Source organism: Sardina pilchardus, chromosome 3 (genome assembly GCF_963854185.1).
Source record: "Sardina pilchardus chromosome 3, fSarPil1.1, whole genome shotgun sequence".
In the NCBI taxonomy this organism is placed as follows: domain Eukaryota; kingdom Metazoa; phylum Chordata; class Actinopteri; order Clupeiformes; family Clupeidae; genus Sardina; species Sardina pilchardus.
Window position 1 is genome coordinate 23,080,583 of NC_084996.1, and position 25,000 is coordinate 23,105,582.

The 25,000-nt window shown below is 43.7% G+C and overlaps 2 protein-coding genes across 2 annotated transcripts in view; one reads left to right on the forward strand and one right to left on the reverse strand.

Moving 5' to 3' along the window:
* The window catches only part of LOC134077084 (ras-related protein Rab-26-like), a 138,639-nt gene extending 119,373 nt beyond the window's left edge, over positions 1 to 19,266 (forward strand). The window contains exons 6-9 of the mRNA XM_062532473.1: positions 2,354 to 2,419; positions 12,946 to 13,002; positions 15,394 to 15,470; positions 16,839 to 19,266. Of these exons, the coding sequence (XP_062388457.1) occupies positions 2,354 to 2,419; positions 12,946 to 13,002; positions 15,394 to 15,470; positions 16,839 to 16,941 (303 nt within the window). The 3' untranslated portion in view covers positions 16,942 to 19,266. The remainder of the gene's footprint in view (positions 1 to 2,353; positions 2,420 to 12,945; positions 13,003 to 15,393; positions 15,471 to 16,838) is intronic.
* The window catches only part of LOC134077083 (arf-GAP with dual PH domain-containing protein 1-like), a 29,445-nt gene continuing 23,689 nt past the window's right edge, over positions 19,245 to 25,000 (reverse strand). Inside the window, exons 9-11 of the mRNA XM_062532472.1 lie at positions 23,054 to 23,125; positions 22,485 to 22,713; positions 19,245 to 21,497 (exon numbers count right to left, since the gene is read on the reverse strand). Of these exons, the coding sequence (XP_062388456.1) occupies positions 21,469 to 21,497; positions 22,485 to 22,713; positions 23,054 to 23,125 (330 nt within the window). The 3' untranslated portion in view covers positions 19,245 to 21,468. The remainder of the gene's footprint in view (positions 21,498 to 22,484; positions 22,714 to 23,053; positions 23,126 to 25,000) is intronic.

Below are 25,000 nucleotides of genomic sequence, written 5' to 3' on the forward strand. Positions count from 1 at the left end.
TGGAACTCTCTTGAAACGAGATGAAAGGATGGATGGATGGATGAACAGATAGGTGGATGGATAGATGATTGAATAGATGGATAAGTTGAGGAGAGATGGAAGGATGGATGAATGTATGAGTCCAATAGATAGATAGATTGAAGGATAGATGAATGGATGGGTCAATAGATAGATTAATTGATGGATGGGTGAATAGATAGAGATGGATGGATGGATGGATGGATAGATATATAGATGGATTGGTGCACAGTAGGGTACATGGCTTTGGCTAGCACCTGCTTTTCTCTGATGTTGTTGCTGGTGATCTGAGAGAGGAGGCAGCATTAGGCCAGTGCTGAGCTGAGCTGTGCTGTGCTGAGCTCTGGTCTGCTGCTACCTGACCGGGGGCCTGATTGTTGATTCTGTCTGGCTGCCCCTCTGATTGCCTGTAATAAAGCTTTATTATGGGCTCCCTCTGCCCATTAATGCACTGGGGCTTCACTTTGGCTCAGGCAGCGCCAGCCTGTTTGTTTATGTGTGCCCTCCCCCCCCACACACACACACAAACACATCAACAGCACTGCACTGCTACAGATGATGGGGCTTTCATATGGGAAATGGACGCTGCACAGCAACACAACTACCTGAGATGGCAATCAGATTTCAGACAGAACGAGTGCACTCTCTCTCTCTCTCTCTCACACACACACACACACACACATAAGCACACACACACACACACACACACACACACACACACACACACACACACACACACACACACACACACACACACACAAACACACACACACACACACACACACACACACACACACACACAAACACACGCACACACACAAACACATGCACACACACACACACACACACACACACACACACAAACACACGCACATACACACACACACACACACACACACACACACACACACACACACACACACACACACACACACACACACACACACACTCACGAGTATGTGCGTCAGTGTGCATGTGTACCTGATGGTTATTTGTTAGATAATAGCGTATGCTGATCACACAGGGGGAAATCATATGCTTTAGGGCAGGGCAGGCCAACGTATACTTAGCAATGCACTGACTCAGCCATGGAGCTCAGATTATGCAGGCTGTCATCCTCCATCACAAACAAACAAAAGCATGCAGCCTGTTATTTGCGTCATCTTCCGTGGTGATTTGTCTTCATATTGCAGATGTGTTGGCTGTGTACAGATGTGATTGGGTACAGCTGCAGGGCTGGCAGCACTGCCGTTCTCCTGCTCCATCGCCAGTATCCAGCTCCTCACATCGACAGAGCATTTTATTTAACCATTCGGTATCCAGCCCCTCACATCGACAGAGCATTTTAATTAACCCTTCGGTATCCAGCCCCTCACATCGACGGAGCATTTTATTTATTTAACCCTTCAGTATCCAGCCCCTCACATCGACAGAGCATTTTATTTAACCCTTCAGCATCCAGCCCCTCACATCGACAGAGCATTTTATTTAACCCTTCAGCATCCAGCCCCTCACATCGACAGAGCATTTTATTTATTTAACCCTTCAGCATCCAGCCCCTCACATCGACAGAGCATTTTATTTATTTAACCCTTCAGCATCCAGCCCCTCACATCGACAGAGCATTTTATTTAACCCTTCAGTATCCAGCCCCTCACATCGACAGAGCATTTTATTTAACCCTTCAGCATCCAGCCCCTCACATTGACGGAGCATTTTATTTAACCCTTCAGTATCCAGCTCCTTTAACCCTTCGGTATCCAGCCCCTCACATTGACGGAGCATTTTATTTAACCCTTCGGTGTGAGCTGCCACGGGCACCCTTAAAATGTGAACGTATGGCCAAGAACTTTAGAAAAGGGTCACAGGGGTTGACACCAGGCATTTCACCCACAGAGAGGATTCCTCACTTACCAGCCCACTCGCGTAACCAATCAAGTCATCACTGTGAATGTTTTTTTCCTACCTCTCTTATGTTTTTTATGGTGAATATTTTACAGTATATTCCTTTAGACTACCGGTATATTCTGAGTTTCTTGGCCAGGGTTCACTTGGAAAATATAAATTTGTCTCACTCAATGTGATTGCTCTGGTTAAAGTAATACATCAAATAAATGTGTTTTTTAAAATATTTTTTGTTTATCTAAAAAATCCATACAGAGTAAAGCAGATGAGAGCCTGTGTGTGTATCTCCTGAGCGTCCCACTGACCTCACCTGTGTGTGTGCTCTACCGGCCTGTGTGTGTGTCACATGAGCTCACCTGTGTGTGAGCTCTACTGGCCTGTGTGTGTGTGTGTGTCACATGAGCTCACCTGTGTGCGCTCTGTCCCGCAGGCCTGGCTGGCGGAGATCCATGAGTACGCCCAGAAGGACGTGGTGGTGATGCTGATCGGGAACAAGGTACAGTAAGAGTAACACACCGACACACACACACACACACTCACACCACACTGGCCACTCTGTCCTAAAACAGTAAGAGCAACACACCTGCACCGACACACACACTCACACCACACTGGCCACTCTGTACTGTACAGGAAGAGCAACACACCTGCACCGACACACACACTCACACCACGCTGGCCACTCTGTACTGTACAGGAAGAGCAACACACCTGCACCGACACACACACTCACACCACGCTGGCCACTCTGTACTTAAACATGGCAGACGCCACATATGCTTGGTTTTCCATTTGGGTCAAGGGATCAGATCACAGATATGAGCTTCACTGCCGAGATGAAGCTCAACTGATAGTGGAGGAGATTGGCGTTGAGTCAAGTACTGTATGTACAGTCTTCTGGAAGTTTCTTATTTATGTTATGAAGTCTGAGGCACAGTGTGACACGTTTGTTTCTTTAAAAAGGGACTCCCTGAGAACAAAGAAGCCCATGTTTGTGTGGATCTACACAGGAGGTTGATCTGCTCTGGTGTAATAAATATAGTATTTGGTCAAATAAGACCAGCATAAAGAAGCTGCTCCGTTTCCCTGGAGAGAACACCTCTGCAGGCACATCCTGCGCCTCATTCCGGAACCCCACACACACACGCACGCACACACACGCACACACACAGCCCCTGTTAGAACAAAGCCCTGCATTGAGTCTTTGAGCGTTTCTTTTTTAGCTTGGTGACGCAGATCTTTCTCCCCGCTCCTCTCCTTCTCATCACTTCCTGATTAGAACCCTGCCACACTTCCTCCTCTGGCTTGGAACCCTGGAGTCGAGTCGAGTGGTGCCGCGCTCGCTCATCACAAATTCACTCCGCTCGTTTGATTCATGGAACATTTATAGCGGCTCCCGAGGAAATGTGATTTAATGCAGCCTAATAAATGTGCACGCTTTTACAGGTTCTGCCTCACTTGCTCGGCAGCCACAGCAGCAAGGTGGAAACCACCACTTTCACAGGCATTGGGAACATTTCGATAATACAATATCACATCCTGTGTATTTATGAAGAGGTGATAGCAGCAAGGACGGCTGTTTCAGAGTCCAATATTCCCGCTGCACAATAAAGATGAGATACTGCAGTACGGGAGCGCAAATAAACAGAGACGGCACGTGGCCTCTGTTGGAGCAAACAACATGGCCGCAATAATGAGGCTGCGTGCGCCCTTCACCTCAGCACAAAACACAATAACGCAGCGCAAAACAAAACGCAATTATCATCGCCATCGTGAAGGAAATAAAAACGAAACACCTTCCAGGGGAGACACTTAAAAAAAATAAAAAATAAAATAGGAGGTTGAACAGATGAGATTAAACCTGGCCTATAATCGTGAATCCATTTCTGTACATCTTAATTATTTTCCTCTAATCCGTGGATTAGTGGAGACAAAGAGGTGCTGCGGTGGGAAGGCAGACGAGAGAGAGAGAGAGAGAGAGAGAGAGAGAAAGAGAGAGAGAGAGAGAGAGAGAGAGAGAGAGAAAGAGAGAGAGAGAGAGAGAGAGCTGCAGTGAAGCGCTCTGAACGAGCCCATTTCCCACCTCCTCCATGATTAGCCTGCTCACTCAGACGCTGCCCGCTGAAAAACACTCGCCTGTCTCGGCGCCAAGCAGCTTCATCATCTCCCTGCTCAGCGTCCCGTGCAGCATACGGCGGAAGGGAGCGCACCGGGACTGCAGCAGGTGTAGCGGCGCAAACACACGATGGTGGAACTCATCTCTCATCTTCTCCTTCATGGAACATGGATGAGTAAAGTGAGATCATTTGGAGTTCAGTCATTACTGTGTGCAATTACATCAGTAACCCTCAGCCATGGTAAATAGGTGCCACGGTTGGTTTGCAAAACAAGTCTGCACAATTTATCCAGCTCTAGTTTCTTTTCAGTCATTTAATAGTTTCACTATTGCTTTTCATACTGAGAAATAAGCCAATTAATTAGCGCTGAAGGGAAGTTATTAGTATTATGTGGGCATTATTGCACACATTCACAGTGAGAGCCTTCTTTCATAAACTAAAAAAAGGGAAGAATCTCTCTCTAAAAGGTTCTGCTAGCTAGAGGGTCAAAACCTATGTTGTGCTTGATCTGAGAAATGTGAATCCGTGCTCAATGGCATTTCATACCAAAAGTAACTCCTTTTATATTATTTTTTTTTATGCCTAAGTCTAAAATCGTTGGCATTTGAAGACCCAAATGGTGTCATGACACTGGCTGGAAGCTCAGCAACACTCACTGCCACGACATTAACCTCCTTAGACAGTTGTGTTAGTTCTTGCTGTAGGGGCAGTGCTGGCTTTTTCACAGTATTTCTGTGTTTTTAGAGGTTGTTTCTCACTTCATTTCTCATTTTGCCACTTGAAAAAAAGGGAAATCCTTCGAAGCAACGTTCTGTAGCAAGTCAACACATAGATGTCCTGACATGATCGTATGGACAGGTTTGAGTTGGAACTCTACCAGGGTCAGAAAGTATAAGCTCTGCCAAATATGTGTGTCAACCGTTAACTGTTAAATCTGCTGATCCAAATATACGCAATTTCTCAGCCTGGTGGGTCGGCTACTTTACACACTGATATCACCCGAGTTAAGTAAGTGCAGGCAGAAGGAACACGCACGGCAGGACTCTCACTTTCTGAAGGGTTGTACTTGCGTCTGCCTGCAGGGCTGGACAAGTGTATGTTCTGGGTAGAGCACACTAATGACAGGGCCCAGTGCACTAATCCCACAGGGAGAGGGCCTGGTAACGGAAAAACATGCGTCTTGACTGTTAATAGACTTGTATTCAAGACCAGAAAGTACTGGTGCAGAGCCCGTAGATGTGGCATTTTTTGTTCGTATAACATGAAATTAACATGGCACTGCACACACTCGTGCCATTAGGATGACACCCACCAAATTTGAGAGCAGTTGGATGAGTGGTTTGAGAGTTATGCGTGGAACAGACAGAGTGACAAACAGACAGAGTGACACACAGACAGACGTTCCTTGCGTTAATAGATAGATAAGCTGAATATGCCAAATATGTGTGTCAACCGTTAAATCTGCTGATCCAAATAAGCCCAATTCCTCAGCCCGGTGGGGCGGCTACTTAACACACTGATATCACCCGAGTTAAGTAAGTGCAGGCAGAAGGAACACACTGATATCACCCGAGTTAAGTAAGTGCACAGGCAGAAGGAACACACTGATATCACCCGAGTTAAGTAAGTGCACAGGCAGAAGGAACACTCTGATATCACCCGAGTTAAGTAAGTGCACAGGCAGAAGGAACACTCTGATATCACCCGAGTTAAAGGGATAGTTCGGGTTTTAAGACACGAAGTTATATGGGTTCCCCGTCAGCAACGTTGTGCATCAGCACTGACTTAGCCCGCAACAGCGTCCTGTGAGCCGAGATCCAGCCGGTTTTTGATGGTGAAGAAAGTAGTCCGGCAAGTTTCTGGGGTCACGAAAGTAAAGTGTTTTTCTTCTCAAAACCATATGCGTTCAAAAGAGTGATATATTTGCACCACAAAAACGTTGTCCAGGAAAAATTCAAACCTCGTTATCACTTACTTATTTTTCGCGATTCCTATCACTGCGCTCTGTTGAACGCATATGGTTTTGAGAAGAAAAACACTTTACTTTCGTGACCCCAGAAACTTGCTGAAGAAAATAGTCCGGCATCAAAAACGATCAAAAACCGGCTGGATCTCGGCTCACAGGACGCTGTCGGGGGGTAAGTCAGTGCTGATGCACAACGTTGCTGACAGGGAACCCATATAACTTCGTGTCTTAAAACCTGAACTATCCCTTTAAGTAAGTGCAGGCAGAAGGAACACGCATGGCAGGACTCTCACTTTCTGAAGGGTTGTACCTGCGTCTGCCTGCAGGGCTGGAGAAGTGTATGTTCCGGATAGAGCACACTAATGACAGGCCCCAGTGCACTAATCGCACAGGGTCATTGGTATTCTCCCCAAATGACCAGAGAGGGCCTGGTAACGGAAAAACATACTGTACGTCTTGACTGTTAATAGACTTGTAGTCAAGACCAGAAAGTACTGGTGCAGAGCCCATAGATGTGGCATTTTTTGTTCGTATAACATGAAATTTGGCACTGCACACACTCGTGTGGGCCTAGTGCACTAATCCCACAGGGTCATTGGTATTCTCCCCAAATGACGAGAGAGGGCCTGGTAACGGAAAAACATGCGTCTTGACTGTTAATAGACTTGTATTCAAGACCAGAAAGTACTGGTGCAGAGCCCGTAGATGTGGCATTTTTTGTTCGTATAACATGAAATTAACATGGCACTGCACACACTCGTGCCATTAGGATGACACCCACCAAATTTGAGAGCAGTCGGATGAGCGGTTCGAGAGTTATGCGTGGAACAGACAGACAGAGTGACACGCAGACAGACGTTCCTTGCATTAATAGATATGTGACCATTCACAGCGAAATCAGTCGTTTTGCGCACATCGTTATTTTGAGAAAATCAACAATAACAAACTTCCGGGTTAAAATGTTGAATTTCACGTTTTCGCATAATTCGGCTGTATACAGTCTACAGTTTCATATCGTGAACGCATTTCACTGAAAAACCTACGTTTTGACTGTTAAACCCGGCGAAGATTCAACACATTTGCTGTCATTCCCGTTGTGCACGCGCCGCTTAAACAGGTGATTTCTCCTCTTCTGACATATCGTGACAGGAGAACCATGTCAACTTTGGATGCTGTTATCTTAGCGATAGTTTGTGTAATACCCTCGATATGCATATCGTTGGAAAGCTTAGTTTATGGCCGTTCACGTGAGCACAATAACTTAATTTACTAAATTTTACAGAAACGACTGGTTCCGCTTTACAGGGTCACATATATAGATAAGCTCTGCCAAATATGTGTGCCAGGTTAAGTGCACAGGCAGAAGGAACACGCAGGACTCTCACTTTCTGAAGGGTTGTACCTGCGTCTGCCTGACAGGCCCCAGTGCACTAACCCCACAGCACAGGGTCATTGGTATTCTCCCCAAATGACGAGAGAGGGCCTGGTCCACACTGCACACATTATCATAATTTCCCGACTATTAGCCGCGGTTTATGATTTGGCAAAATTTCTTCAGCTATGAGGTTAATACACGGGGACAGTTAATATGGTATCAAAATGGTTTCCTTTCTTTTAACTTGCATAAAACACTGTCCCGCAGCTTATACACAATGTTGCTTATATGCGGGAAATTACTGTACATTAGGATGGAGCTCTTCTGAGGGTGGATATTTCATAAGAATGGAGTTTTCCTGAGGCTGGATATTTCATTAGGATGGAGTTTTAGTGACTCTGTTCATTTCATTAGGATGGAGTTCCTGTGACACTGTTCATTGAAGCCTACAGTTTATTTAATTACGATGTAGTTGTGTCGAGGCTGTTTATTTCATTTGGATGGATTTTTATTGAGGCTGTTAATTTCATTTGGATGAAGTTCTAGGATCGAACAAGTCACACAACACTGACTCCAGCAACTCAGTGTGATACATGAAACATCTCAGACTGTTTTACAAGACACTAAACGTAGAGGACAATGTTATGATATTGAATAATCATGGCAATATCAGAAACTAGCTCCTGAGGCTTTCAGACAGAGAGGTAAAAGCATCAGCCAATATCTGTAGAAATGGCAAACATGTCTCCTTGGTTTTGTTTTGGTCTCAAAGAGAACTTGGAAAACTAAGACGTGATTTTTTTTTTCTCTCTGGTAGCTATCTCATTAGATCAGATAAAAACCAAATCAACTCAAGCGACCAAAACAAACATATTAACGGGTCTGTCTGGTTTCTTAAATGAACACGTCTGGAAAGGTTTGCGTCTATAGCCTACTCCGTCCTTATCTCATGACTCTGGAAACGTCAAAGTGCTGCTGTGTAAAGACTGGTCAAGGATTATATTGGAACAATATACACACACACATATATATATATACTGTACATGGAAATTAGATGTACATGGTCCCTAACAAATAAAAATAATGAATAAATGATATACAGTTCCCCCAGCTCATCCTATGGTTGCTGCATGACATTCGAATGAATTGATATGATTATATTCCAGTGCAGTGGTCTCTTAATTTCTCTCACTCATTCGACTGTCACTCAGCAACTGTAGGATGACCTCAGAAAATGTATATACCATGCACCATGTTTAGTAGGCTATATGCACAGGCGACTGTTCAGGAGCTCATTTGTTTCTGGTAGCGTGTTAGCTGTGTTGTACTGTAATTTTCTTCCTTACATGCTCACTCCAACACTGAATATATGGTCTGCTAAATGATAACACATTTTAACACTTTCCCATCGTTAACACTTTCGCATCGTAACATGTTAATTCACTAGGTGCAACAACCAAGGAGGTCCATACAGACACTGATTACATTAACAATAGTGGCAAGTTCAGACACACCTGCTCCACTGGAAACAAATAAGGTCTTGAACAGCCTTCCGTGCATATACTGTAGCCTTTTAGCCAAATCAGGCGGTGGGCTCTTTCACTGCTAGAAAAAAAACCTCAAGATGCACCTGACAGCCATATCTCCCAGGTAAACTGCTGAAGGTCGGCGGAGACGAAAGTTTTCTCTGAGCTGTTGAAGGCTAACCCTCCCCACCCACTGTGGGTTAGGGGGCTCGTCTGCAGACAGCCCTAATAGCAGCATCTGCTGTTCAGGGCCACGCTGTGTAAACACAAGGTCTGGGAGGTAGCCGTAGCATCAAGCATCACGCTGTGCGCTCATTAGCTCAGGCTACAGTAGCGGAAGCTCTCTGAACCTAAACCTCCTGCTGTCATCCTGGGGGACCTGGCGTGGCCAAACACACAGGGCCGGGTGTGGGGAATATAGCGGGACAACTTTCACACTCTCAAGATGAAAAGCAAACAATTGGAGCTGAATGAATTTGTAATGAATGAAAGTTTGAAGATGTTTAAAAGTTTGAACTTTGGAAGATGTTTAGAAGTTTGAACTTTGAAGATGTTTAAAAGTTTGAAGATTTGTAAGAGTTTGAGGATGTTGAAGAGTTTGAAGAAGACGGGATGTGCAGGGTGGAGGAGGAGGTGTAGAGGAGTTGACACAGGAGAAGATACAAGCTCAGCACGTTGACTTTCTCTTTAAATAGAAATCATACTTTCTCCCTCCAGGCAACTAACCAGCTTTCACTGCGCTAATAAACCTCGGAGATACTTTAGCATCTCCTGACGCTTCAGGCAGATGCAGAGACTCGTGGGAATATAGGGACTTGCCAGACAGGAGGAGAGGAAATATTTGAGGAACGTTTTCTTCAAGCAGCTAAATCTGATAACCTCTTTGGAGAACATGAAGTGGAAATATTTCTGATTTAAAGCCACTTGGCAGGAGACAAAGCCTTGTGCAGTGTGTAGCCTACAGTATACGCTGCCAGAGACAGAGCTACCACTGCATTGATATAAGAGAGTAATATTTAGTCATAAGCTTTCATTGGTGTGAATGGTCACTTGTTCAATGACTTAAGGGTTGCTCAGGTCAGGGCTCTGGAGATAGGCAGTCTCATTCATTTACGCCATGACCACAAACCAGCTCCATAATGTAATCCTGAAGATATTGGCCTTAAAGGTGATGCAAGTTTTTTAGCTTAATTTACCCTAACTGATCAACTTCAGAGTCATTGGAATGGTTATTTGACTTATTCCGGGTTGAATGATAGCGGTCTCGCTTCTCCCTAGCACCTGGGAGTAGAAAAAACATGCTTGCAAGTTTGTGCCACCGGGCCGGTGGCATGACAAACACAATGTTTCACAGCCTCATGATCATGCTCATGAAAAGTCAGACTGACCATTTGATGAGTGTTGTAAAATATACACACTAAAGCTGTAGGGGAAGCTCTGCAGAGAAGCCTGCAAGCATAAAACGTGAAAACAGCCAAACCGGCATAGTTCCTCTTAAACTTCTGGCATTATACTGTGAATTTCAATGACAAACCGTGCGGAAGCTGTGAAGGGGGTGTATTTACTTAGTGAGTCCCTCTGCTTTGGAGTCCTTGTTAGTTAAAGGAACACGCCGACTTTTTGGGGGCTTTAACTTACTGTACATCCCCAGAGTTAAATAAGTCAATACACCCCCCCCCCCCCCCCCTCTCTCTCTCTCTGCATGTCGTTTCTCGGTCTGACGCACCCACCACTAGCCTAGCTTAGCACAAGTGCCTCGAAGTGGCAGGCTTCAATAGCCTACACCTCCCAGTAATGACAAAATAATTCCAACATTGTCCTATTTGCATGGTGTGATTTGTATAGTCATAATGTGTACAAATAACAATGTCATCAATGAGACACAGTTATTTTGTACTTGGTACTATGTTCACATTCTGGCGAAGCACTGCTTGTTGGGCGGAGTGATTTGCTGGCAGCGCCTGAATAGCTCCAGTGTTGCTTCTCCAAACCCCAAGGAGCAATGATTTCCCTGAATGAAAACATAGTTCCAAGTATGCTTACAGCACATGACGGTTAATAAGCTCCCAAAGTCCCAAAAAGTCGGCGTGTTCCTTTAACATAATTAACTCCCATTACTGTCTGGTTCTGTGCCATGGCAACAAGCATGCCCCCTCAGTACGGATGCAGCGGCCATCTTGGATCACCTCTGATGAGAAGACCTGTGGGTGTGAATGGTGAATGATTACAGGATTGCATTTGGCAAATTTAACACTATCCCTTCATACTTGTAACATGTATAGCTGATTTTTTGTTGTTGTTTTTTGTTTGTTTGTTTGTTCGTTTGCACTAGGCCCTACCATATCCCACTCATAGGGTTCTACTTATTTACAAATGTACATTATGTTATTACACTTACACATAGCCCTACTAATCATCCTGCTCATACACTCATTCTTATACTCTTACAATGTTACTGTTTCTGCACTACAATGGTACTGTTACCACACAGCACACATAGCTGCACATAGTGTACATACCTGTCCATATGGTTCATACCGAATATCCATATGTACAGTATTTGTTTTTTCTTATAATATATTATGCTAATACACTGCATATGTAATGTTCTTACTATTATAATGTTACTGCTACTGCATTGAACATACAGTATCTATGCTGTGTATATCTTGTTGTTATTACATAGTCATATTTATTCTGCTCTGAAAAGGTAACTGCTAATACACTGTCCATATTCATATTTTATTCATATTACTCTAAACCACCTTCTGTAAACCAACTGTATACTGCTGTCTACACTGCACTATATTTCTTGTCCTGTCTATGCACCACCTGTCAATACTTGTATATCACATTGTGCTTTCATGCTTCTTTTACACTTCTGAGACGCAAACTGCATATAGTTGTCTTTGTACTTGTACTCTACACTAATGACAGTAAAATTGAATCTAATCAAATCGAGTCTAAGTTGCAAACGATCTCAAAAGTATAGCGTCTAGACGTTCCAAATGTTTTGGCTGCGTTTGGTTGATTGAGCTCCCAAGGTGAGGACAGCAGTTGCCCAGCGTCAGCAGACCCGTTTCGCTGATTGCTGAAGTCCTCCTTACATGCTGTCCTCTCTCTCCTCACTCACTCCTCCTCAGAGCACAAAATGAGGTTATTTTTGTACACCTCGAATTTCACCCCTCATTTCTTATAGCTATAACAGAAATGGTCGCATCTTATTATTTTCCAGAGCTGTTCTTGGTGGCGATTGTAGTGGTATTTGTAGTGTCAATCACGAGTCTCTGCTTTTGATTATAGCTTACTTTAAGTACTTAGTTTTGTTTTGATGACTTGTTGCACATTTCTAATCTGTATGTGTATGTCTATATGTAATTTGTGTTTAAACACATGTGGGGAAAACTTATGTGAAACATGAGTGAATGCATAGAGTCAAGTTGGCGCTCGCTTCATCATAACATGCTTGAATGATAGTGGGTGAAAACTCTAAACTTGAGCCTAGACAAATGACTAACAAACATCTGAACAAATATCTCCTTCCCTCAGGCAGTAGTGAATGTTTTCTGACAACCATTTTCCAGACATCCATAAATTTCACCTGTTCTGTCAACAGCACTGGGGCGATTGGCTTTACTCATGGCTGGTTTTGTGGATGTGTCTGTGGAAATTCATGTGAGACAAATTCTTCCATGTCTGAGAGTAGTGACCTAACCCCCAGCTATGTACCATAAATACACGCCACTGAAGCAGAACAACAAGAAGGAGAACGGCTCCAAAGTCCTAAAGGAATGTGTGGTTCTAAGGTGAAAGCAGTGCCCACTGAATAGGAGAAATATACCTCAGTTCCTCCTCCTTTCTCAGGTGGCTGCAGATATTTGTGTGTGTGTGTGTGTGTGTGTCTGTGTGTGTGTGTGTGTGTGTGTTTGTGTGTGTGTGTGTGTGTGTGTGTGTGTGTGTGTGTGTGTCTGTGTCTGTGTGTGTGTGTGTGTGTGTGTGTGTGTGTGTGTTTGACGTCTGATCTGTTTTGTTCTGCAGGCCGACTCCTCTCAGGAACGGGTGATCAAACGCGAGGAGGGAGAGAAACTAGCCAAGGTGCGTCTCACACACACACTAATCTGTGCTCATATCCCTACGCTGACCAATGCACAACCTATACTCATATCCCTACAACCTATCCCCTAAACAACACACCACAATGCTGACCAAGTCCCCAAAAAATAGAGTTAGCAACTTCAGCTGTTCTGCTGCCATAGTTTTGATAGATGATGAGGGCCATTTTTCTTTTGTTGAAGCACTGCCAATCCATTCATGGTTAAGAGATGCTGTCCTTGATTCACTTTATTTGTGAGTGTGTTTGTGTGTGTGTGTGTGTGTGTGTGTGTGTGTGTGTGTGTGTGTGTGTGTGTGTGTGTGTGTGTGTGTGTGTGTGTGTGTGTGTGTGTGTGTGTGTGTGTGTGTGTGTGTGTTTGCATTCTGTTTCTTTTTACCCAGCCAAATTGCTATTGATCTCCTCCATAGAAATGCTCCATCTGCAATTTTGCAGTTAATGGTGTTGTTGTCAGATTTACGGTGTGGAAGTTGTATATTAATGTCTTCATTTTCTTATTTTAATCTATGGGCTTATTGGTTGCATTAGTTGGTTGTTTGCGCTTGAGTAAAAGTCTGTGTGTGTGTGTGTGTCTGTGCGTGTGTTTGTGTGTGTGTGTGTGTGTGTGTGTGTGTGTGTGTAAGTTAAAATTCTAAATTGTAATCACACACACACACACACACACACACACACACACACACACACACACACACACACACACACAGACGTATGAATATATATCCACATACACACACAGACACATTTTGCACCTCTCTCTCTCTCTCTCTTAAGTTCTGACTTAGTTCACTGATGAAAACAGATCAGACAACAGGCAAGGAGAAACACACACACACACACACACACACACACACACACACAGGCAAGGAGAAAGTTCAGACAGCCTCTGCTTGCACAGCTGGAAGCTCCAGTAACGTCATTCTCAGAAGCCGACACAACCCCATCAGTTTCCCTCCGCCTCATGAGTAAAAGTCTGTGTGTGTGTGTGTGTGTGTTTGTGTGTGTGTCTCAGAAGCTGACACACACCCCATCAGTTTCCCTGCGCCTCACGAGTCCCTACTGGGGGGGTTGAGAGACGCTCACAGGGAGGTTCGGCATCAGGTCTTCTCAAGAGCAAATTGAAAAACAAATAGCTTTCTTACAGCACATTAAAATTTAATACACACAAAAATTGAACTCTGAAAACAAACACAGCCCAAGTCCCAGAGATATACTTGTCTACCGAATCAGGGCCCTCCGTGTTGTAATTGCACTGCCTAAGTCCTCGATTTGCATTGCGTGAGGTGCTCTGTTATAAAGTAGGGCCGTGCAGGTGACTGGAGCTGTTCCCTTGAAGCCCACGAGCCATATCTGCATTCCTATGCTTACCTCCCCTCCATAGTGATGTGTGTGTGTGTGTGTGTGTGTGTGTGTGTGTGTGTGTGTACATGGTTTGTGGAAGCCACTGTCCTGCTTAATGACCTGTGGCCAGCACAGAATGTGCTATTAACCAGTCGATGGTGCCAAATTATTCATAGCTCAGATACAGAGACGGAGTCGGGTTTATTTCTCAGATAAGAGTAGTGTGATGCGATCGCAGATTCCTGCTTTCTAGTATCCCACCTGAGCTTGTAGATTAGAGATATCTGCCTCGTTTTCCAGAAAGATCCGTAGCCCAAGCACAGCCACTAGGTTTGCCTCAGACAAAGCAGTGTTGCTCTAAAACAACGCTCTCGCCCTACGCATGTAGTCCTGTCCAGGTGATCTGCCGAATTCATGATGCTGTGTCAGAAGAGTGCAGCTGTGGGTTTGTCATAGTGGTTAGATTTGCATCTGATTGTGCTACATTCATTTATACAGTAATTCTACATTGAGACCTTGTGATTTGACCTTGTTATTTGACCTTGCGGCTCATCTATCGTTTTGTTTATGTCACCTGTATGCATGCGCGGTCTCAGCAATCTGAAACTTTAGGACTTTAGGATTATGTGTGTGGCCGAGTGCTTTTTCCTCTGTAGTGGTTCGGAGTTCCCTTCATGGACTTTAGGCTTATACCTGTGTGTGTGTGTGTGTGTAGGAGTTCAGAGTTCCCTTCATGGACGTTAGGCTTATACATGTGTGTGTTGCCGTGTGCTTTTCCATCTAGGAGTTCAGAGTTCCGTTCATGGACGTTAGGCTTATGTGTGTGTGTGTCCGTGTGCTTTTCCCTCTGTAGGAGTTTGGCGTTCCCTTCATGGACGTTAGGCTTATACATGTGTGTGTGTGTGGCCGTGTGCTTTTCCCTCTATAGGTGTTCGGAGTTCCCTTCATGGACATTAGGTTTATACTTGTGTGTGTGTGTGTGTGTGTGTGTGTGTGTGTGTGTGTGTGTGTGTGTCCGTGTGCTTTTCCCTCTGTAGGAGTTCGGCGTTCCCTTCATGGAGTCCAGCGCACGCTCCGGGCTGAACGTGGAGCTGGCGTTCACCGCCATCGCCAAGTGAGTGAGCGCCACCTACAGACACTAGCTGGTATGTCATGTAGCAAAGAGCCAGTGCGGAGGTCCCAAATGTTGTTCCTTCAGGACAGCGGCTCCCAAAACCGTGTACCACCACCCACTGTACACCCTAACTTGGCTTGCGCACCCCCACCATCCAACACATACTGTAAACATGTAACGCATTCTATTGAAGCATTCCAGGCATCATGTTCAAGTAGCTGTCCTACACGATAACAAATAACAAAATGAAAATCTGGTCATCTGGCAACTGGTCTGAGTTCTCACACAGTGTGGAGAACAACATTATGAAACACAATGAACAAAGAGAACATTGGCATAAGATTTACAAATATATATATTTTTTCACACCTTACCGACATTGCCCTTTTCATCTGGCATACTCCCTATAGTGGAGTCTGGTGTACCACAGTTTGGGCATCCCTGCTTTAGGACAATAATGGCATTTTAATCTAATGATCTAAATTGAACCTGCACAACAGCTGCTCAAGGAACATAAATAATCTGATGTAGGATAATGCTTCGGTTTGTTAGGCAAACCTTTGGCCTGATAATAAACTTTTATTTTTGAGCTTTAAGAGAGTTTTAAAATAAATCACTATCAAGACACGATTAAGGCCTGTCAATATTTGTGTAGGGGACTAAACAGCAGAGTGCGTTCACTGGTGGGGAGGGGAGAACAAGCGTGTGTGTCCCTGTGTGGAGAGATAAAGGCGGCGGATGGGCTGAATAGAGGCGCTCGGAGGCGGCCTGATGACGGTGTTGTGTCCACACTGTTATCTCACTCACCTTGACTCTCACGTCTCAGCCTCGCCCCTCTTTTAATACGCTGCTGTTATTTTCTCTCCTTCATCTACCTCTTCATCACTGTTGACATCATCATCGTCGTCATCATCATCAACATCATCATCATCAACATCAACATCATCACCATTGTCGTCATCAACATCATCATCGTGGTCATCATCATCGTCATCATCATAATCACCATCACCATCATCATCATCATCATCAACATCAACATCAACATCAACATCATTGTCGTCATCATGATCATCATCATCACCTTCATCATCATCGTCATGGTATCATGGTATGGTATCATTATGAACATCATCATCGCCATGACTGTAATCTTTTTCTTCATCACCATCGTCATCGTCATCGTCATCGTCATTGTCATGGTGATGGGATCATGATCGCAATCCTTTTCTTCATAATCATCATCATCATCACCATCGTTTACTTCTTACTATCATCATCATCATCATCATCATCATCTTCCTCCTCCTCCTCCTCCTCCTCCTCCTCCTCCTCCTCTGCCCTGTGCGTGTCCCGGTGCCCGTGTAGGGAGCTGAAGCACCGGAGCATGAAGGACCCGGATGAGCCCAAGTTCCAGCTGCAGGAGTACGTCAACAAGGAGATGAGGACTGGGGGCTGCTGCAGGTCTTGAACGGTGTGTGTGTGTGTTTGTGTATGAGACAGTGAAAGAGAGAGAGAGTTTGTGTGTGGTGTGTGTGTGTGTGTATATGAGGCAGTGAAAGAGAGACTGTGTGTGTGTCTAAGAGAGAGGAAGACATAGTGTGTGTGTGTGTGTGTGTATGAGACAGTGAAAGAGAGAGTGTGTGTGTGTGTGTATCAGACAATGAATAAGAGAGTGTGTGTGTGTGTGTGTGTAAGTACTTCATCTTTCTACATTGACCAGCGACTCACCTTCCTTCATCTGCAGCTGTGTGTGTGTTTGTGTGTGTGTGTGTGTGTGTGTGTGTGTGTGTGTGTGTGTGTGTGTGTGTGTGTGTGTGTGTGTGTCTGACCCACCTCCTTCTGCAACTGCGAATGTAACCCAAGCCCTCAAACAGTCAATGCTATGTGACCACACCCGAGATACAAACATTTACCCTCCGTCTTCTACCACACACACATACACACACACACACACACACACACACACATCAAGCTGGGCAATGCCCTTTAGTCTGACAGATCCTCTTGTATGGTATTTAAATGAGACGTGCACACACACACACACACACACACACACACACACACACACACACACGCACGCTGACTTAATGAGTGTGTAATGTCTCCAGCATCTGTCTGAATGCATGTAAATACTTTATTTATCTTATTTATTTCTGTTAAAGGTGCATTACAAATCAGCCGTCAGAGCTCTCCTACTATAAGCGATGTTAGCTGAGATAGTACACACTACATCTATAGTACACACTATAGTATACACACTATTAATAGTACACACTACATCTATAGTACACACTATAGTATACAGTACACACTATAGTACACACTACGTCTATAGTACACACTATAGTACTATACACACTATAGTATACACTACATCTATAGTACTCACTATAGTATACACACTATAGTACACACTACATCTCCGCCCCTCTCCATGGCTCTGAAAAAGCTGCTTTGGACCCACAAACAGCACAGTCCTCTGAACCACCCTTATAGCAGAAACAGCCATCCCATCTTTCTTACACACACACACACACACACACACACACACACACACACACACACACACACACACACACACACACACACACACACACACACACACACACACACACACACACACACACACACATTTCATTTTAAACAATCAGAAAACTCAAGCAATTGAAATACTTACCTAATGCCAAGTAAATAGACACACTGTTTAAGTTACCCACTGCACCTTTAACTTCCTTGTGCTACGGCATGTGTTTGGCGGCTCTGTAGCTGCCTTAGCTTGGCTTCACCTGCCGTGTGTGCACCAGGACTGAGGACGACATGGTCAAGTACCCCCCACCCCCCCATACACACACACACATACACACACACACACACACAGCTCTGGAAGACTCTCTCTGGGTGTCAGACTCTATACCGCCCTGCAATACACAGAGCCTCTTTCATCACAACCCCCAGAGTACAACTTACCAAGAGCATAGGTCATCTATTTAAATATGCAGCAGACCTAGTGAAGTTTCAAATCATGTAAATGACCAGACGGAAAGTTCTTCTGAAGAGGGAGATATGTACAGTAAAGTGGTTCCTATTTTGTGATGTCTTCTTGTTAGTAGACTGGTTCTTTAGGATTACTGTTAAAGATGAAGGGGCATTACGTGTGTGTGTGTGTGTGTGTGTGTGTAGATGTCTAGAACTCTGGCTGTAGAACAGTAGAACTGCTGTATTAAACCACATAAAGCTGTATCCGGGAGATAAGTTGTGCTTTCTTAATAAAATGAAATGGCGTAAATAAATTCTTCATTTTCTATAATGACGTGTAATGTGATGTACAGATTAATTCTGACGAATTTCTTTCTGAATACTGAATAGCCTAATAATCTCTTGGCGATAGCTCTAAAATCTAGTTTTGTTGATAGTCGTTTCTTGAGCATTACTGTTTCATTCGTCTCAGAAACACGGCACACGTCCATTTTAGTCCACCAATTCTTATCTAATGTAATGCAATATTAAACTCTTCTTATGTTTGCCTTCTGTGGAGAAAAAGTAATGGGTTTGTTTTCATGTGCTTGCCTTATGTAGAAATTAGAGATGAACTGTTACAAATGAACTGTTATCGGGATTGTTAGACTGACACTGTCGGTCCTCTCTTATTATTCTGCTGTTCAGTTAACGTGATGTTTTTGCCAGTCATATGAATCTAGAGCTCGTAAAACATTGCCTGTGTACGCCATTTTTCACACTACTTCAATGTACAGTGATTTTCATCTTCAATAAAGTTTTAATGCCACTCTGACAAGAAAAATCTTGGGCAGTCTTTAATATTGTTGTTTGCAGTGAGAACTGAAATTGTCAAAACTTTAACACAGTAATGCTTTCAACATCTAGAACTGAAGTCAACTCTGCCACTCTTTTGTACCTGTGCATAATGAACAGCTCCAACACAATATCAGATTGCCACTCGCAAACCTTTGCTTCTATCGCCCCCTAGTGGGAGAGAAGAGAGAAACATGGAAATCTTTGGCAACCCAAAACCCTGGACATTATACATGATCAGTATTACAACACACTGCGCTGGCAATGGCATGTATTTGCTACATTGATCCACATTTTCATTTGCATATAGTGACTGCATTCAAAATCAACATCGAAACAACACTGCAGTTGGCGTTATAATGGTGATGTCATTCTCCCGGTCTCGCACAGTGCTAGACCTCATTAAATACCCTTTAATATATTATTAATGAATCCTTCGAACAATCTCTGAGACGCCTCATAACACACGTCCTTGCAATATAGTCTGTAGTACATCGTGGTGTATATCTGCTCTCGTTCATCCCCTCTTGACTGTTAGTCACGCCTCAATGTCTATGTCTATGTCTGTAACTGTGGACGTTAGACATCGCTCATTAACCTGTGGGAACTTCCATCAGTAGGCTACCATTATTGCCATCTGAGCCACGGCTATAAGTTAAGCTGACTTAACCAACCACATCTGCTTGTGAGTAGCATTTACAGTTACATGATGGTATAGTTTTAAAACGTATAATATAAACATACAGTACATTGCACTGGCTATTACAGTGACCCATGCCCAAAGTACTTATTGTCAGGTACAGTTAATACAGTCATCATGTCCGATGCTTCAGATTCACAACTGCACCAGTAACAGCTCTGGGCACAAGCATAATAAATAAACACAGACGAGAACCCTTCTTAGAGCGCTACTGCACATTACTGACACGTACCACTGCACTTGGAAGATGCTGCTCCTGTTCCTTTGGAAAAGAGGAAAGCAAAGCAGAGCGGAGTTTCTTAAGCATACGCAAACTTAGTTACTGTACACTTCTCACGTGCAACCTTAGAAAGATACACTCTCACACGCAACCGTAGTTACACTCCTAAACGCAACCTTAGTTACGCTCTCACACGCAACCTTAGTTACACTCTCACACCCAACCTTAGTTACGCTCTCAAACGCAACCTTAGTTACACTCTCACACGCAACCGTAGTTACACTCTCAAACGCAACCTTAGTTACGCTCTCAAACGCAACCTTAGTTACGCTCTCACACGCAACCTTAGTTACGCTCTCACACGCAACCTTAGTTACGCTCTCACGATGGGCAGGAGGTGCAGAGTTCCAGACTGCGGCCGTGCGTACTGTAGGCCGTGCGTACTGTAGGCCGAAGGGGGGGAACCTTTATGTAGGAACCTTTATGGTTCCTGCAGGAGCAGCAGCAGCACAGACACATGGGAGCTGTTCAGATCAACAATGCCATGTTCTAGCAGTAAACACACACAGGGTGACGCAACGACAGCAGGTGGCCACCTGCTCAACACACACACACAGGTTGTGTACTTCAAAAGCACGCGTGTGTGTGTACTTCAAAAGCGCGTGCAGATACTGTCGAGTTGTGGATGCAAATGTCCAGTGATTTTTTTTTTTATTCTTCAGCATGTCCGTTTATTTCTGATGGTCATCGAGGAGTTTTGTTTTGTTGAGCAGTTCCGTTACGAAGCTTCACTGGATGCAGCGGAGACACAGTCTGATGCACTGGACAACTGAGCTGGAGTCAGTGCAAGAGTACGGGGGCAAAACATGACGTTCACTACTTGAGAGCTCAAGAGATCTAGTGTATTGAAATCTGTGTGTGTGTGGGTGGGTGTGTGTACTGTATTTGCTAGAGAGAGAGAAAAAGAAAAAGGAAATGCTAGAGAGAGAAAGATAGCTATAGACAAAGGGACAGCGAGGGGAGCGTAGGCTGTTGGCGATAACAGGCACAGGCGGACACAACACAACACAGTGAGGAAGGTCCAGCTTGTCTCTTGGCTGAGGTCAACGGGGTCAACGGGGTGGGTCTGGTCTGGTCTGCGCTGACCCTTGACCCCTCTCTCAGACCCTGATCCTGGGCATCCTCACGCCTCCAGCCCCTGAGGCCCGCCACGGTTCCCTCTGGGTCATGCAGCGCTCTCCCACCACAGGCAAACAGCGCCCCCCTCAGGGCTTATGCTTGAAGTGCGCCTCCACTGCGGGCAGAAATAACACACAGATGTATATGGAACACAGCGTAGTCCCACTACTAACAGCAAACACACTTCAGTCAGTAAAAGTTTCTGCACCGATGAATATTCAAATAGGATATTATGATGTGATTAAGGTAACCATGCATACAACACACTAGGGCAGAAAATCCAAAAATAAAATCTCGATTTCTTTTCTCAAAATCCGATTTTCGATTTTCGATTACGATTACGATTGTTTTGTGAAATGACAAAAGGCAAGAAATTATATCAAATACACTGTTTTTTATTGATTATTTTGCAAATAATTTCCCCATTGGGATTTAAGCCCAAATCTTGCTCTTATTAAACAATGTTAATTATTAATAATTCATTTTTAATTACTAATATTAAGAAAAAGTATTGAACTTTTGCCACAAAATGCAACACTTGCAAACATAAGTACTGTATTTACCCTAGTTAAAGTGAAAAATTGATTTTACGATTTCACATTTTAATATCGATTTAAACACATAATTACGATTACGATTTAAAATCGATTAATTGCACTGCCCTACAACACGCCTGTTAATTTGAAATAATTATTGCTTATTCTGAGTATGACCATGTTCAGCTAAAGGCAAACATAAAATGCTGTCAACATGTCAGAATATTGTCTAAATTGGATTCATTTCGGAACATCAGTGTCAATATCTGACAGCGCGCTGACTCTTGCTGGGATGCAGTCAGTTGGGCCGCGTTGACGTGGACTTTTCTGTTTTTGTTTGTTTTTATTATTTATTTTATTTTTGTTTGTTTGACTGTCTTGTATGTCTTGGTGTCACAGGTGCGCTGGCGACTACGCCACTCCGTTCGGCACTGTCTCTGTCTTGTGTAAAGCGCTTTGGGTTGCACTCTGTGCACGTTAAATGCGCTATACAAATAAGTTACTTACTTACTTACTTACTTATGGATCTACTCAGTGATTGGTGGGCGACTGAGGGAGGCGCTCACCTGCGTACTCCTGCGGCATCATGGGACGGTTGATGACCTTCTGGAGCGCGGCGATCCAGCTCAGCTGCTCCGCCTCCGTCTCGCACACCAGCAGGAACCTGCGCTCAGGGGTTACTATGGTGATGCCAAAGTGCCAGTGGTAGCCCTGGGTGGCCGGTGGTAGACCCGCCAGGACCGTGTAGCTGTTCTCCTTACTGCCAATGAACACCTCCCCACGCGCATACGCATCCTACGGGAGCAGAGAGAGAGAGAGAGAGAGAGAGAGAGAGAGAGAGAGAGAGAGAGAGAGAGAGAGAGGAAGAGGGAGAAAGCAAGAGAGAGAGGGAAAGCAAGAGAGAGAGAGGGTCACAGGATCCATGATGATGATAGCCACGGCTTATACATTGATTTTGCTACATCTCTTCAGCTAAGGGGATTATACATGGGGGCAGTTAATATGGTATTAATATGTTTTCTTTTAACTTGCATAAAACAGTGTCCTGCAGCTTATATACAATGGGGCTAATACACAAGAAACAACCAGTCAGCCCCAGAGCACAGGCAGCTGCTGGAGAGGGCAGCACTCTCACCATAGGGTCTTTGAAGTACATGAGTCTCCTGTCGTCCATGGTGAACCAGCGCTTCTTAAAGCCCTCCGTGTGCTGAGTGCAGAGAAGGTGTGAACATTACAGAGACCACATTAATATCACACCTCTAACACAATGACAACACACACACACACACACACACACACACACCTCTAACACATTGGCAACACACAAGACCGACACCACACCAGGAACACATCAATGTCACACACACACACACACACACACACACACCTGTTACACAATGACAACACACAGACCAACACCACACCAGGATCACATCAATGTCACACTCACACACACACACACACACACACCTCTTACACAATGGCAACACACAAGACCAAGACCTCACCAAAAACACATCAACTTCACACCTCTTGCACATCAACAACACACAAGACCAACACCACGTGATCAAGGACCGCACCAAAAACACACCCCTTCCACATAAACATCACACCTCTCACACATCAATACTACACAAGACCAAGACCACACACTCACAGACCACACCAAAACACACCGACTACACATCAAACACTATCAAAAACACACACATTAACACACAGATCAAACACCAATGTCATATCAAACACATGTTAGTACCACACCACACCAAACACACATCAACACACACCACTCAAACACTGATGGGTCATTCCACCTCAATTCAACAAATGCCTTCTGCTTGACCATCTCACATTTCCTTCAAAATTTGACCACCTAAAGAGTAACCATTTAAACTAACTTAGCCAAAATATTAGATTGGTTTACCTAATACATCCAGAGAAAAACGTTTTTGAACATGGTACCCCCCTTCTGATTTTTGGCACATTGGCGTCCTCATCTAAATCTGCAGCAAAGTTCAGATGTCATTATCTCAAAAAGTGTTCAAGCTAAAGACTTCAAATTTTCTGTGAATAATGATTGCTACCTATAGATTCCACATATTCATTCGTAGGCCATATGTGTTGATACTGACTGTGTTTCAATCTTGTGAAATCAGAAGAAAAATTGCAGATTTTTTTTCAACCCCCACATTGGGTGCCCCATTACACAATTTGTAAACAAAATGTTTGACAAATGGTTATGTCTCTCTACAGAAGTGTTTTAGCTGTCTTTGGAAAAGTAATTAAGAGGTGTCTATATAGCTTTTTTGTTGGAAGTATTGTAACACAAAACTGAAAAATGATCAATTTGGATGATATTGTATCTCCCCATTACAGAGGTATGACAAGCTATACCAATGAATTGAACACATCTCCAGAAAGAGTATGAAATGGGCCTTCAGACTGTGAAATTTCAAGATGGTATTATGGCTGCAGTTATTTAAATTTTATTTTTTAAATATTGGTCTATTACAACAATTAGCGTTGTTTTTTGTGCTATTATTTCATGATTTCATAATCCTTGTCTTATTCCTAAGTATCAGATGCTTATGTCTCATGCTGTTAAACATTTATTTTTTCATTTACTTGCTGATTGATGAACCAATAAAATATTTCCTGTGTTTCCGAAATAAATTGCTGCTGTCACTATTTAATGTCACTAGATGTCACTGTTTATGGATATCAGCAATGTGTTGTTATAGTAGACCAATATTTCAAAAATAACATTTCAATAACCATAGCCATAATACCATCTTGAAATTTCACAGTCTGAAAGCCCATTCCATACTCTTTCTGGAGATGTGTTTAATTCATTGGTATAGCTTGTCATACCTCTGTAATGGGGAGATACAATATCATCCAAATTGATCATTTTTCAGTTTTGTGTTACAATACTTCCAACAAAAAAGCAATATAGACACCTCTTAATTACTTTTCCAAAGACAGCTTAAACACTTCTGTAGAGAGACATAACCATTTGTCAAACATTTGGTTTACAAATTGTGTAATGGGGCACCCAATGTGGGGGTTGAAAAAA